Source organism: Leptodactylus fuscus, chromosome 5 (genome assembly GCF_031893055.1).
Source record: "Leptodactylus fuscus isolate aLepFus1 chromosome 5, aLepFus1.hap2, whole genome shotgun sequence".
NCBI lineage: Eukaryota > Metazoa > Chordata > Amphibia > Anura > Leptodactylidae > Leptodactylus > Leptodactylus fuscus.
The window spans coordinates 101,984,242-102,000,160 of NC_134269.1; the positions used below are offsets into that span (position 1 = coordinate 101,984,242).

At 39.4% G+C, this 15,919-nt stretch overlaps 1 protein-coding gene across 1 annotated transcript; it reads left to right on the forward strand.

Moving 5' to 3' along the window:
* The first annotated feature begins 2,124 nt into the window (after nt 1-2,124).
* Nucleotides 2,125-15,001, forward strand: LOC142204934 (carboxypeptidase A1-like). Its single transcript, XM_075276266.1, has 11 exons — nt 2,125-2,189; nt 4,051-4,132; nt 5,058-5,192; nt 7,951-8,049; nt 8,921-9,022; nt 10,575-10,673; nt 10,871-10,981; nt 11,669-11,759; nt 12,389-12,588; nt 13,154-13,238; nt 14,749-15,001. The coding sequence occupies exons 1-11, from the start codon at nt 2,125-2,127 to the stop codon at nt 14,934-14,936; spliced, it is 1,257 nt and encodes a 418-aa protein (XP_075132367.1). The 3' UTR covers nt 14,937-15,001.
* Nucleotides 15,002-15,919: the final 918 nt, after the last annotated feature.

Genomic DNA, 15,919 nt, shown 5'->3' on the forward strand with positions numbered 1-15,919 from the left:
GTGCTCTATGGTCAGAAGGGCGTTTCTGACCATTAGCCAGAGATGTCCTTCTGCCTTGCGGCGCCTATCGCGCTGTGCTGTGGAGCCGGGAGGAACGCCCCCCTCCCTCTGCTCACAGCGCTCGTCCATAGACGAGCATTATCAGGAGTGGGAGGGGGGAGTTCCTCCCTGCTCCAAAGCACAGCGCGATTGGCGCCGCGAGGCAGAAGGACGTCCTTCTGACCATAGAGCACTACGGTACCGGCACCGTAAGCTCTTTACACCAGGCACAGATCGGAAAAGCCGACAGTGCGCTGAAATCAGCGCACTGTCGGCTTTCTGGCAGTGTATAACACTGCATGTGCCCAAAAGTGATGAAAGGTCCTCTTTAAGTCCATTACTATATCAGGACCTGACTCACTGGATAATTCTTTTGTCATCTGGTTGGCCCATCCAATTATAATACTCCTTGAAGAAAGCTTCAATTCAGGACTCCTATGAAACAGACTGAAAATATTTTTAGCATATACATTATGATGTTGTACAGTGAATGGTTGAGGCAATCACTGGCCATGAACTAAGTTAAATGAGTTTTTCCACTAAATACATTTATCTACAGAATAAGGCTTAAATATTGAATTTGCAACTCCTAGGACCATCAACCATCACAAGAATGGAAATCCACAAGTAACCATGAGTGTCCAATGTGCATGTATGAATCACTAGACTACTAATCTACTAACATCTAAGGGAATGCAACTGAAAGCCGTTCCAGAAGTCCCATAGAAATGAATGGAGCACTCTCTGCCAAAACCCACCAATTTTATTATTTATATAGTAAAGGAAAAAACTCTCTCTCTTTCTCTCTCTCTCTCCCTCTCGCTCTCTCGCTCTATATATAGGGCTGGACAATTAATCAAAAAATATCCAAAACCAACCATCATTCCAGATACTCCATGTGATTTTGTGTACGTTGGTTATTATGGTTCGGTTATTACACTATACAAAAGCCTTTTCCTGCCATTTCACTCAGACCCCAGAGTTAAAAAAAAGAGCGGTGGCCCATTGTTTTTTTTGTTTTTTTTTTATTTTAAAAAACATAAAAAACAGTGTTACTCACCTTCCCTGGGCCCTGACGCTGGTCTTCCTCTTCTTTCACGCTCCTTAATAATGTCAGGGACCGCTGAGGCCTGTAATTGGGCCTTAGGGGTCATGAGGCATCACGGCACAAAGACACAAGTGTTTCAAAGTCGGTCACGCATCTTTGCGTCACAACACCACTTACATTTCAAACACAATCACAAGTCTCAGTCTTTAGCAGGCATGAAAAGAGATAGGAGCAGTGCAGGAGCACAGTAGAGTTGAGTAACACTGTTTCTTATGTTTGATCACCTCCCATGGGCCTCTTCTAATCATACTCTGGTATCTGAAGAGACCTCAGTGTACAATAGCGGTAACCAGTTTGGACACGTTTGGTCAATCAAAAATGCTGGGCAAACCTTGCAAGATGAGTATAATGTGAGATTACACGCTTTTGCTGTCTTCAAAGATCACATGTCTGTTTCATCAATATCAGCAGATATGTGTTAGCTGACACTGGGTTGCAGGTTGCAGAAAATAAAATAAAAGAACAGCAAAAGAAAATCCTCGCTTGTCTGGGACTTACTAGACATTATGCTATGTTCACACCTGCTTTCGGCTTTCCATTCTTCGGGTCCATTTCAGTGTAGTCTGATCCTGCAGTTATATTCACTTCCATCTGTTGCCTAAATCTAGCTAAGTCTAGTTTACAAACTTTCATACAAATGTGTTGATATATTAGAGTTGCAAATCACACGGCCAGTGATTCTCTTACCGCCAAGATGCAAATCTTACAGTAACTGCATTACATACTTTACATATTTTAATTCAACAGTATGCACTTGTGTGACTGAGGGGTTAAAAGTGGTAGCTATATACCCAGCTTAAGTAAAGTGTGTATGCCTATTGTGAACAACATCATTATCTATCACGTGTTGCATGACTGATGCCAGGACATTATTAATAGCTTTTGATATAAAAAGTCCTTGATCAAGGCTCACACTAAGCAGTATAAATGGCCAGAATCGATCATACCTAGATCTGTTTGTCCAAAGAGTAGAAGAAATGAAGATCTTAATCGTTTTTATCCTTTTCTTAGCAGTTTCATACAGCCAAAAGACTTTTGTTGGGTAAGTCAACCTTACATCTCAATAAAGTCTTAGCATTTCAGGTTTAATAAAATTATTATTAAATAGACTCTGATAAAACTACATTTCAGGCATACATATACAATTTTGCGGGCAGCAGATATGTAAATCTATTATTTAAATTGATACTGGGAGTCTTGGTCCTGTCTTGATGTTCAATCCTGGAAACACAGTTAACATCAGTTCCATATCTCAGGTCCATATGGCCCATGTGAAGCAGGCCTTAATTGTTACTACAACATTTATCAATTCAAAGGATAGAAATATTTGAACCCAAACCAGTTCTCAGCAGACTTGCATATAATATTCTTCTTGGTGCTTATAAGACATCATGCATAGAACAGAGATGATATACACAAAGGCACATGAAGTATCTGTTGAAACATTAAATATTATAATGATACATTGTAGTCAGTATTCATGTTACACTTCTGAAAATGTTGACTATTCAGTTTAATCACATAATTTTTCATTTCGAACTGAACAGAAATGATAAAAAGTTGAGTATTTACTCATTATCGAAATTGCACTGATTTATTGAACTTACTCGGCAAATTTGTTGATATTGTCTAATCGCTAAATAATTGTGCTGAAAGCTAAGTAATGTACAAATAAAGGTATATTATATATATATTTGACAAACATATACACAATTTCTAGCTCACCAGGTGTGAATGAATGCAGTACATTGCAAGTGTTGCGTAGCCAATGCACAGGAAAAAGGGGGTGATCGATGCTGGTTTACTGCCTTTTTCATACTTCTGGTATATACTTTTGGTGCAGTACTAGCTAACAAAGTTCAAGTACATTTAGCCTTGTTATCGTAAGGTTTCGTACTTGACGGTTAACAGGGAAAGGCGTACATCTTCAGATCATCCAGTGATGTTATGGTACTAGCGTACACCAATTGATAATGTGCCTGTAAGAGGTTTTGTACTTGCACTATCAGTAAATGCTGCACTTTTTATATGTGGAGTTTGGCTCCAAGGTTATTACATAAACACCAGGGGAGTAGATCACTTCCATACTTACTAGCCAACCACCAGATTGTGTGGATCCAGGGCTTATGGTCGCAACACCCACAGAGGCAGAGAGGAGATGTAATGCTGGATTTCAACAATATTAGAGTGCAGTTCACAGTTCAATATGAGTCAGTTAAAGGGGTTATGCACAGGATAGGTGATAAGTGTCCAATTGCTTAGGGTCCACCTGCCTGTGTCCTCGCTTCTCGTGAATGTAGTGCCAGTGAATTCATTGCTCATTTGGACCCTCAACAATTGAACATTTATCCCCTGTCTGGAAGATAAGGAATAAGTTTTCTTATCAGTACAACACCTTTAAGTCCCATCCAGTTCCCCTAAAGACGTATTCCAGGTTTCATGACTTGATTTATTTGTGTAGAGAACAGGCTATCATACACTTTTCTAGAATACTTGTAATTAAAATTTTGCTCACACGTCTTTATTTTATCAGTAAAGTAGTTGAAAAAAATGGTATGGTCCATTCTTAGTCCTGTGAAATGCATCCGAAAAACTAATTAGGGCTAAACATGGCATGTGTCATGTGACCTAGCGGTAAAAGGAACCCATTGAAGTCAATGGGAGGCTCTTTTTCCACTTGTATTCTGACACGGATTCAGCGTCAAAATCAGTGCCAAAAAACTCTGTGTGAATGGACCCTTAATCTTACATTTGGTTAAAGCACAATCTATTCTTGAACATCTAACCTTACAGTAGTATATGTTAGTCAAGTTGTTATTCAATATTTAATCTATGCCATGTTAGCTTTGACTGGCAAAAATTTAGTGCACTTTTTAACATATTTTTATTTCCTATGGATGTAGAGATCAGGTTCTCCGTGCTCATGTCAAAAGCAATGCACAATTGGATATATTAAGAGAATTGGAAGCCATGAAACATTTACAGGTACAGGTTAATAAAGTCAATTACAAAAATGTTCACCAAATGCCCATTAATAGTAAAAAAACAAAACAAAACAGTTTCACTTTAAAAATCTCTGCAACCTGTTCCCAGAAGTAGAGGGCTAATCTGTCTATTTCAAGCAATAAAACTACATAGAGTCTCCATAGTCGCCTAGTACTGGTGTCCCACAGTCGATATTTTTTAAAGTTTGTAGTGTTGGTGCTGGTTAAATTGCTTCATACTAATGAACAGGAACACTGTAGTGATTGGTGAGCTGGATTCATTATTCCCATCTCCACTCCCTGCTCCCTCTCTGCTCCGGTTGCCGAGTGCTGACATCATAGCAGACTACTCGCCCAGATACCCAGATTACTGTGTGTGGGGGCACCAAATGGGTCATTATACTGTGTGTCAGGGCACTAAGGTGACATGTGATATGTCCATGCCTCTCAAGACCACCTACCTCCACAGATCGCACAGTATTATAAGGGGGTCCACCAGAGTTACATCATGGAGTCTGTCATTTTGATGGGAAGAACAGAGGTGTATGCTGTGCTGTTCTTCCAGTCAAATCTGACATAATAAGGCTTTGTCTGAAGTCTCGAAGCAGTTTTGTTAACATTTAACAAATTGGTTGTAACTATTTCTTTCTATCACTAGCAGATGCCACAATTTAAAAGAATATAAAACATCGGGGTAGATCATCAATATCAGATCTGTGGGGTATGGTACCCTGTACCACCACTAATCCTAATTTCAAGAGAAATTTAGTGTCCAAAATTGCAGTACCAAAATTTGGCCACAACACAACTTTGTTAGCTCCTGACCCAGTGGCTCTCACAAGCAGCTTATTGATAGAGGTGCTGGGTGTTGGATCCCCTCTGATAATTTTTATATTACCATAAAGTAACCTCTTTTTTCCCCTCAGGTTGATTACTGGCGCGGTCCCTCAAGGCCTGATCTACCTGTGGACATGAGAGTTCCTAATGCTGTTTTGCAGCAAGTGAAGGTGTTTCTGGAATCTAACAATATTGATTACTCCATCATGATAGAAGATGTTCAGGTACCTTTAAAATGTGTAAAATTGCATTAGTTTTTAGTGGTAGCAATTCTATGGACTCATGCTCAGTCAAAAATATAGCTGAATCTATTAATAGGTGCCTAGTAGAGATGAGCGAGTAGTACTCGATCGAGTAGGTATTCGATTGAATACTACGGTATTCGAAATACTCGTACTCGATCGAGTACCACTCGCTATTCGAATGTAAAAGTTCGATGCAGAACCAGCATTGATTGGCTGAATGCTATACAGCCGGCCAATCAACGCTGGTTCTTCTCCTACCTTTAGAAGTCTTCTCCGTGCAGCTTCCCCGCGGCGTCTTCCGGCTCTTCATTCACTCTGCCAGGCATCGGGCCTGGGCAGAGCCGACTGCGCATGTCCGCTTGTAGTGTGGGCATGCGCAGTCGGCTCTGCCCAGGCCCGATGCCTTGCAGAGTGAATGAAGAACTGGAAGACGCCGCGGGGACGCTGCAAGGAGAAGACTGCTCGGAGGATCCAGCCCAACCCTCACTCGTGGACTTGGTAAGTATAATTTAATCGAACATTGCCTACCCCTGAAACAAGCATTTTCCCCCCCTAGACTATAATAGGGTTCAATATTCGTTTTGAGTAGTCGAACATTGAGGGGCTACTCAAAACGAATATCGAACCTCGAACATTTTACTGTTCGCTCATCTCTAGTGCCTAACTCTTTGCTATAGTTCATTTGTATAGTTCAAGTATAGTTGTCAGCAGGATAATCTTTGAACTAGGACATCACAATTCACTCCTAAAACTGTCTACACACATTAGCTATATATTACCCAAATTTTTTAATTTCGGTGGTATTGGCTGTACATCTAATATGTACATCTACTTTCTCCCAGTGGCAGACATTGGGGAAGAGAGGGGGTTGGAAACATTGGATTTCAAAATGCCTAAAACTTTTGTTCTGGAAAAAATAAGCCATGTCAGAGGAGTCTGGTTATATTACCATCTAGGAGAGCATATGCATGTGCTTGAGCACAACATTCAGTTATTGACAATCACACATTGTCTAACTCAAGGGCATAACTAGGAAAGATGGGGCCCCATAGCAAGCTTTTGACTTGAGCTCCTCTATTCCCCACACAGGATAACGCTCAATTTACTGGTCCCCACATGGTATTATGTCCCATTACTGATCCCTCAAATGGTATATTGTCCTTTTAATAGCCCCAATACAGTATACTGTCCACATTACAGGCCCCATACAGAAAATGCCCCATACAGAAAATGCCCTGTTACAGGCTCTCATGCAGTAAGTACTCCCGTTATGAACCCTCATACAGTAAGAGCGTATGTTACAGGCCCCCATACAGTAAGAACTCCTGTTACTAGCTCCCACACAATATAGGGCACTCCATACAGCCCCCCCCCCCCCTAGAGATACTTTAAGGAAGCTGAAGAAGAAATTAATGAAGAAGAAATTAAGCTTTTGACACACAAACTAAAAGATGCTGAAACAAGAGCAAAATTTGCCAAGAGATCAGTAGCCAAACTTGAGAAGATAATCAAGGACCTGGAAGATAACTTACCTCCTATATCAACAAATCCTACCAGATTGTCCCACTTCCCAAATTGCTGGGAATCTTAAATGGAGTTTTGCCATGGGTTGTGGTTGTGTACAGGTGTGATTGCATTATGGTATATGGTCAGGCTCATATCATGGTCAATAGGGCCATTCTTGTATCTATTTGACTATAATGGGGAGGAGGGTACAGGGGAGAGATAGAGGAGGACTTCAGTTCTGTTGCCGTCACCCAATAAGTGCTATTAATTATGGTGCCTAATATGCTATTTGGGCTCTAAAGGATTTTTTTCTTCCTACCTGTTGTCCATATGTTATTTTGCGGTAATGCATTGATTGTGTTCCCCTAGTGTGTGTTGTTGTCTTCAATAAAGGTTTGAGCCTGTGTTCTCCCCCTCCCTCTACCCCTCCCCACACTTGCTTGAATGTTTTGTTGCTGACTATGTATTACTTTGTAATGGTATAGTATGCTTCTCTCATGTGTGTGTTGTGATTCAATAAAGCTTCGGGCCTGTGACTTACTCCCCCCCCCTCCACATGTCAGGATGCTATGTTGTTGTATGCATATATGTTGGGAAGTGCGGAAATACTAGTATGGGGTGGGGCGATGTGAGGTGTTGGAGGATCTCTCTTCCCCACGCCCTGCACCATGAGGTATGGGATATTGTAATGTACTTTATTTATTTATTGTGAGTATTGTAATCAGTGTATTTTGTGCACTGCGTCGCAATATTTATGCACATACTTTTGGTGACAGCTGATTGTGAATAAAGCTATTTTCAATCAAAAATATGCTATTTGGGCTCTGCACTGTCAGATGAGTGGTGTCAGGCATGAGCAGGCAAAGTGATTGTGAGATGTGACACTGTCTGCTTGACAATGACACTGCCCACCTGACTCTACAAAACCTAAGTGGCGTATCAGGCACCAAAACTAACAACGTTTATTGGTGAGAGCTAGAGAAAAAAAATTATAACTGCACTAGAATAAGTGGAGCAGCACTTATTAACAGATGCTAAGAACTGGGGTTGGTGGAGGTGGTGAAAGGTTCTCTTTCTAACCTGATATAATTGGAAAAAAAATAAGCTAAAAAAAATAATTATATATATGTACAATTAAAGTAAGTTTTGACCAGTCTTAAGAAGTCTTAAGAGTCTTCCATACTTTTCTATTGTATTGGCATTTACTGTTCCTTTTCCTATTTCTTTACAGGAATTACTGGACCAGGAGCAGCAGGAAATACAATCTGCAAGGTTCCATGAGAGAAGTACTAACAGCTTTAGTTATTCCACCTATCATACAATAGAAGAGGTTAAAACACATTTAATTCTATAAATTCTATTTATTAGATAATATCAACATTAGAGACTAACAGTGACCACAGACATTAGTGTTTAGCTTAAGAAAAGTTCACTGACTATTCAGGTCAATGACTATTCAATGACTATTTAATAGTATTTGACGTAAAGAAGCAATTCCTATGAAAATGAGAATGTGTATAGGAAAATGGATAATGGATTGTTGTCTGTGGGGAAAACACATTCAGTTTTCATGAAGCAGTCTGTCTATTTCTTCATCATCAGATTTGAGATGGTTATTTTTATGTGATTGTTGACTGAATTAATTATTTGGCACATAAATGACCGTCTGCAAACAGGCAACAATTTATGTCAGGGGTGCTCACACTTTTTCAGCGTGTGAGCTACTCTATTAGCTGACCAAGGCAAAAGATCTACTAGGGCGGGGCCGGGGCGGGCCTATGGGCGGGACCGGGCGGACTTGTGGGCAGGGTCGTGTGTATGGGCGGGGCCTGGCATGTGGGCGGGGCCAGTCGGATCGTGAGAGCAGGAGACAGCAGCGTTCTGTGGCTGCCCAGCATTCCCCGGTGTCTGCTTGTTCACAGCGCAGGCTGAGAGTTATCTCTGGACACTGGCAGGCTGGGGCTGTGGCAGCTCCACCTGCCAGTGTCCGGAGATGACTTATTGTTAATTTTGAGGTGACCAAAATACATTAATTTGCAGGTTTATTCCTGGCGTCCATACGAGATAACGCGTCTATCTTTGGATAGTGTGGGCTTTTATGGACATGAGAATACCTCATCATTTACCTTATTTATTTTAGGAATTATACATTTTAATTTAAAAAAATCACACAGTTTCTGTAATCTGTTTTATTTTTTCAGATTTATAGCTGGATTGACACTTTAGTGATGGAGTATCCAAAACTGATCAGCAAGATTGATATTGGTCAAAGCTATGAAGGTCGACCAATATATGCTTTGAAGGTAAATACAGCAGCTAAAAAGTGCTTGTAGTGCAGATAAATTGTGTGAGGTTTAAAGGGATTCAATAATTAAAATCCATGTTTTAAACTAAAAGCACGTAGGAATAAACGTTATAAAGGCTATTCGTCTCTTACCTTTATCTTAAAGGTTGGCATCGCCATTTTTGAATTTTTCTTCATTGTGCTCAAAAAGCAGACAGGGCGTTCTGTCTGTGCTCAGGAAGCACAGGGGGAGTTCTCCCAGTGCTCGGAGAACAGCGTAATTATCCATTCCAATGCCACCTTTCTTCTGCTCCATCGCTCATTCTCCTCCTCTTCACTTATCTACTTACAGGAGACCACTGCAAAAGGGCCAACAGAACAGTCTATCACTTTTTTTTTGTATGTAGATTGTGAGCCCCATATAGGGATCGCAAAGTACATTTTTTTTTCCTATCAGTATGTCTTTGTAGAATGGGAGGAAATCCACACAAACACAGGGAGAACATACAAACTCCTTGTAAATGTTGTTCCTGGCGGAATTCAAACCCAGTACTCCAGCGCTGCAAGGCTGCAGCGCTAACCACAGAGCCACCGTGTTGCCCCAAAACAGTCTATCACTTTTTAAACATGTAGTTTAATCTGCAGGCAACATCTTACAAAACAGGAGGAGCTGAACAGATTGATATGTAGCTTTGTAGGAAAGGGTTCAGTGTATGGGAGCCTTCACATGGAGTAAACGCTCCGCTCATTCTGAAGGTAAACGCGCATATCACATTGAAAGCAATAGGTAAAAAAGCCTCCCATTGATTTCAATGGGTAGCGCGCGTATATAGGCACCCATAGAAATCAATGGGATCGGTTTTTACGCCGCTCATTCTGAACGAGTTTACATTCAGAATGAGCGGAGCGTAAACTCGGTGTGAAGGCTCCCTATCTCTGCTTTTTCTGAGCTTATTTGTCAAGTTAGTGGTACTCAGTGGTTGATAGCCTTCCTCTTATGAGATTGCAGACAGAGATAACTTGATCATTAGTAATGCTAGTTTCACAAATAAAGGGACTATCCAGTTTCAAGCAGGTATTAATATTTGTATACTGAAAAATTACAGAATTTTCCAGTATAATTTCTGTATCAATTCCTCACAGTCAGTCAGTCCATAGTAATGTGATGAATAGTCTATGGTCACATGTGTGTTCCATACATAATTATGGACTGTATATTACATGACCATGGACTGATTTTTATTCACTGGAAGTAAGTAGAATGAATAAGAGCAAGCAGAGATCTAGAAAACTGGAAATAATTGATACAGAAAGTATATTGGAAAATTGTATAACTTTTCATTACACAAACAATAACATTTGTCTATCAATATTTGTCTGAAACTGGACAACCCCTTAAAGCTGAAATCAGCAAATACAAAAATGACAAATTATCTTGACTCATTTTCTGTGAACTACTGAACTCAATAGTAGTGCATTTTATGTGACAGGTTCTCTTTAATCAGGTGCAACATTGTAACAATTAAATAGAATTTCACACATTTGTGTTCACTTTTTTAAATCTGTTTCAGTTTAGTACAGGTGGAAATAAGCCAGCCATATGGATTGACACTGGAATTCATTCTCGTGAGTGGATTACACAAGCCACAGGTGTATGGACAGCTAAAAAGGTTGTGATCATGGACTAATATTTATATACATACATACATACATACATATTTTAATTCATCTACTTCACATTTATTTTCAATTTTTCAGATAACTGCATTCATACTATACTTACTATATATATATATATATATATATATATATATATATATATATTATATTTATATACTATATTCATGCATATTTCTTTGGTGCATAGATTGCAAGCAGTTATGGTGTTGATTTATCACTTACTAATATACTGGACAACCTGGATATATTTCTGGAGATTGTTACCAACCCTGATGGTTATGCATACACCCATAGTACGGTAAGATTGTCATTGGTAAGATACGTTAATACTGAGACCCTGTGAAACCATGTAACTATCCTGCAGGGAAGCACCATTTTGTAACTGCCAGTTTAAGTTACTCCAATTCATTTTACTAGCTGCCCAAATCCATATAGCCTCCAACTGGAGAAAACCTTTTCTCTTGGTGACTGCAGTTTAGAAACATGTTGATACTATTATCTTTGATAAGAGGTAAGCACCTTGGCTCTGTAGGTCTCATGTCCCAGGTTTCCCATATTATACTATGTGATTGGATTGAGCTTCCGCTTCCTCCCCTCTTAGGCAGGCCCTTAGTGTTTACTTTCCGCTACGCTTACACGTTGTGCTGCTATTCTCTCCTCCTTCTCCTCTCTGTCTTGTTTTCCCTCGTCCCAGGTTGTATTATATTTTTACCTTCTCCATGTCCTCCCCCCCCCCCTGTTATTTTGTATGTATTATCATGATATTCGTGATACTGTGTTTTGCATTTCATATTGTTTCCTTGTTGCATTGTACTTGTGTTGTATATTGTACACTGTGTTGTTTGCTACCCTGTTTGTCATGGTTTTTTTTTTAATATTCTTCCTGTTGCCATAATTCAATAAATATGTTTGAAACTGAAGAGTTTACAGGAAAACTGTGGAAAACAATGGTTTATTTAAAGGATTTACTGTTTGGTTACTTTAGAATCGTATGTGGAGAAAGACGCGGTCAATCAATATTGGCTCTTCTTGTGTTGGTGTGGACCCAAACAGAAACTGGAATGCCGGTTTTGGAGGTACAATGCTTGATTATATTTCCGATCTAGTAATGGTGATGGGAACTAAGAAAATTGCTAAGCTCACATTATACTTAAAAGGGTTGTCCCAAAACTAAATATTGTATTTCTATGTTAGATCATGAAATGACTGAAAAAAATATTCTCACATGTTTAGATATTGCTATTACAAACTTGTTATGGCATCCGCTGGTGTTCACCCAATCAGTTCAGTAGTTCTGTCATGTGTTATTTAGAAGGCCACTTGAAGCAGCTTCTTTTCAGTTGCAATGAACATGACAGGTGAACAGGGGATGCAATAACAAGTGTGTAACACCAATATTTAGATGCATTAGTATTTTTTTATGGGGGCCACTATGGGACACCATATGGAGCGACCACTATGGCACATTTCACTGTATGGGGCCCACTGTAAAACAATATACTGTGTACGGCCACTACGGAACAGTACACTGCATGGGTGTCACTATGGGACATCATACAGTGTGTAGGGGCCACTCTGGGACATTGTGCCGGTATGGAAGATTATACTGTATACACTTTTTTTTTTCTGCATTGTTTTTCACAGAACATCTGAGGAGTTTTCCTCTGTGTACTTTCTGCCTCTATGTGGTTTTATTGTTTCACAGGCCCTGGTTCAAGCAGTAATCCATGTGATGAAACATATCATGGAGCATATCCTCACTCTGAAGATGAAGTGAACTCTGTTGTGGAATTTATTTTGGCTCATGGCAATGTAAAGGCCATGCTTACCATACACAGCTACTCGCAGATGCTCCTCTTTCCTTACGGCTATACTAACAATCTTTCACCTGACCATGAGGAATTGGTAAGCATGAACAACAAACTGGACTTAATGGGGGGAATTTACTATACAACCTATGCCAGAAAACCCTTAACTTTTACCCATAACTTTATAGTACTGTTTTAATTTTTTGTATATTCCCACTTTCGATAATTATATACCTTGTTGAGCACTTATAGTGGCAATTTCCTTTTATTTATTTACAAATATAACTTCTCTATTTGTCCTCTTCCAGTTTGCTTTTCTCTTGTTTGTATAAATAAATATATATATATCTTTATAGTACATTTGGTGCATACACTGTAGGTTATACAGTTACACAAGCTTCCCCTCTTCCTATAGTAATCCTGGTGACTAGACTTATTGAAATCTAGTTGATCATGATACAGAAGCTATAACGTCTATAACCTGCTTCTCTTATTTACTTCCCATTGATTATAAGGCTTCATTTGCAGTGCTATACAGAAATATACATCAGTACTTGTCTCCTGTAGGGTTCACAAGCTACCTACAGTATATGAATATAAGACATGTTCAACGTTCAGAAACTGATGATATTTTCACTCAATAAACTTCATTATGTTCTTAGATGGAACTGGCTAAACAAACAGCAACTGCTTTGGCATCTTTGCATGGAACTCGGTATACTTATGGAACCACTATTGCCACCATTTGTAAGTAACACACTGCAAAAAGAAGAAAGTTATTGTCTTGTTTAAGGCATGGAATAACATTAATCAAAGAGGATCTTTTACTGTTTCCACCAACTCCAGGTCTTTGCTTCTGTTAATAGGTGCTGCTCCATTGATTCCAGCACAGTTAGACTTTTTTTCCAACTCTCACCATTCTTGAACAATCAGATGGGCAGTGTCAGGCAGGAACAGGCAAGGGAACGTGATTCAGAACTCCAATCAGAAGCAGACAATAACAGGGCTTCTGACAGTACAGAGCCTAAATGGCATACACTGATGACCAAAAGGGTTACAATGTTTTGAACTTTTGACTTTAAGGCCCCATATCTCACCATCCACTACAGCTTCTAATGTGAGACTGCCATCATTTTATAGACAATCATCTTGGCTATCTCATACATAAATAAGACTTGCAACTATTTAGCATATGATTAGCTATGCAGATTCTTTTCATGTCACTGCACTGTTACTGTTTTGCTTCTGATGGTGGAAAAAATATTTTTCATTACTAAGCCCCTGTTTACACAGGACACAGGATGGCAAATTTTGGTCCTGATTTTGATGCGGGAAGCCGCGTCAGAATAGGACCAAAATGCACCTGCCATGGAGTAGGCCCAAATGAATGGGCTTAGTCCGGAGGGTGCTGCCGCGAGGTGGACGCTGCGGCTGAATCAGCCGTGGAATCCATCAGAAGAAAGGGCAGCTCACTTTTTTTCTCCGAGAGCAATTCGCTCATGGAAAAAAGGAAGCTAGCAGTCTGCATAGACCTCTATTGTGAGGGGCAGATTCTGACGTGGATTCAGCACCAAAATCCGCCCCCTCTTGCCCCCTGTGATTGAGCCCTAATAGCTCAGTGTGTTATTAAGTTGATTTTTTTGCTCATCAGTGTATGAGGCACCAAAATAAACAGCACTTATTGCTCAGAAACAGTGAGGGATAGAGAAAAAAAATTCTAACTATGCCAGCAGTTATTAAATGATGCAAGGATTTGAACTTGGGTGAGGTGATGAAAAGACCCCCTTAAGCAAATTGAAAGATACAACTGCAACCTCTAAGCACTAAGTACATGTACAACATAAATATTTCCCTGTCCTGATAATTTGCTACAATGTATTATTGTAGCCAATAGTCTGGCTGCTCACTACAAAGAGAGCAGAATAAAAGCTGTCTGTATGGTTAGTCCATGTATTTATACTCTATTGGGAGGCTTTTTTTTGGAGGCTGATTTTGAGGCGTATTCAGCCTCAAAATCAGCGCCCCAAAAAAACTCATTATGCACTGACCCTTAGTATTCAGCTGTTAAGTTTTATTAACACACAATGAATTTGATATGTGCATGTGACACAACCATGTCCACATATTTGCTGAATGTAAATAACGTATATAATGTGTAATTGTTCTATAATATTAAACTGTTACAGACTCCTAATTATGTAGAATACTTTTGCATATAAAGCTTATATATTTTTTCTGTTTACTTCCTTATCTTCAGACCGAGCAGATGGTACAACAACCGATTGGGCCTACAATAATGGCATCAAGTATTCTTATACCTTTGAGTTAAGAGACACAGGAAAATATGGCTTTCTCCTTCCAGCTGATCAGATCATTCCCACAGCAGAAGAGACTTGGCTGGCACTTATGACAATAATGGAGCATGTCAATAATCACCCATATTAACTCCCTATGTGGCTCTGAACAATAGTTGAGAAGGACTGCATGTTATTGAAAACAATAAATCTATTTCTGAGTGCTATTGGGCGCATTGTCATTTTCTTATTTCTGCTAATCTATGAAAATTCAACAAAATAAATGATATTGTAGTATTGTGATAGCAAGAATCTATGTTATCTTTAATTAACATATTCTGTTTGTTTTTATAAAGGGTCCCTGTTAGCAGGTTCATTTTGGGATAATGTACACAGTACAGGGGTAATGTACAGTAGCCAGCCATGGCACAGTAGACATATAATGCATGGATGGATGATACAGTACAGAAAAAAACGTCTACATAAATGTCATAGTATAGGGATATGTGATATCATGTGCATTAGCACATGTTATCACAGCAGATTCATGCTGTGATTATATACACAGTGATGTCACTTTTGTAGGATAATACAATACACATAATGATTTCACAATATAGGCATAATGTACAAAGTAATGTCATAGTAGCAGGATAATGCAAATAGTGATTTTACCTTATAGAAAGTTGTGATTCACTGCTAGAAATTCAATCTGCAGCTTTGGATTCAGCAAAGATATTATAGCAATGTTTCATGATGATGCAAAGACATTGGGATAGGACACATGGATTTATCTCGGCTATCTTACTGTCCAAAACACTATGGGCTGCTCTCCTGGAGTAAGAAAGCTACTGCATATTGTGGCAGCGGTGAAATATATTCTACAAGTATAGCTACAAGTCCAGGCACCTTTTGTATGTTACGAGTGTATATGTAAGGCCACAATAAAAGTAATAGCAAGAGATTGGCTGATAACTGCGAGAAGTAGAAACAGCTATTTAAAACTAGCACACTTCCACAAACCAAGACAGATCTATAGACTCTTTCACCAGAACTCTCCGTGAGGCGAGTTAGACTTGCACTGAATCTAGGAAACTGAATTGTCACCAAACAGATAGATGTACCAATAGTAGA

Excerpts from the sequence above, each read along its gene's own strand:
- LOC142204934 (XM_075276266.1), top strand. The coding sequence starts at position 2,125 with ATGAAGATCTTAATCGTTTTTATCCTTTTCTTAGCAGTTTCATACAGC. Across the intron at positions 4,133-5,057 it reads AAGCCATGAAACATTTACAG|GTTGATTACTGGCGCGGTCC; the intron begins GTACAGGTTAAT and ends TTTTCCCCTCAG. Across the intron at positions 8,050-8,920 it reads CCTATCATACAATAGAAGAG|ATTTATAGCTGGATTGACAC; the intron begins GTTAAAACACAT and ends TTATTTTTTCAG.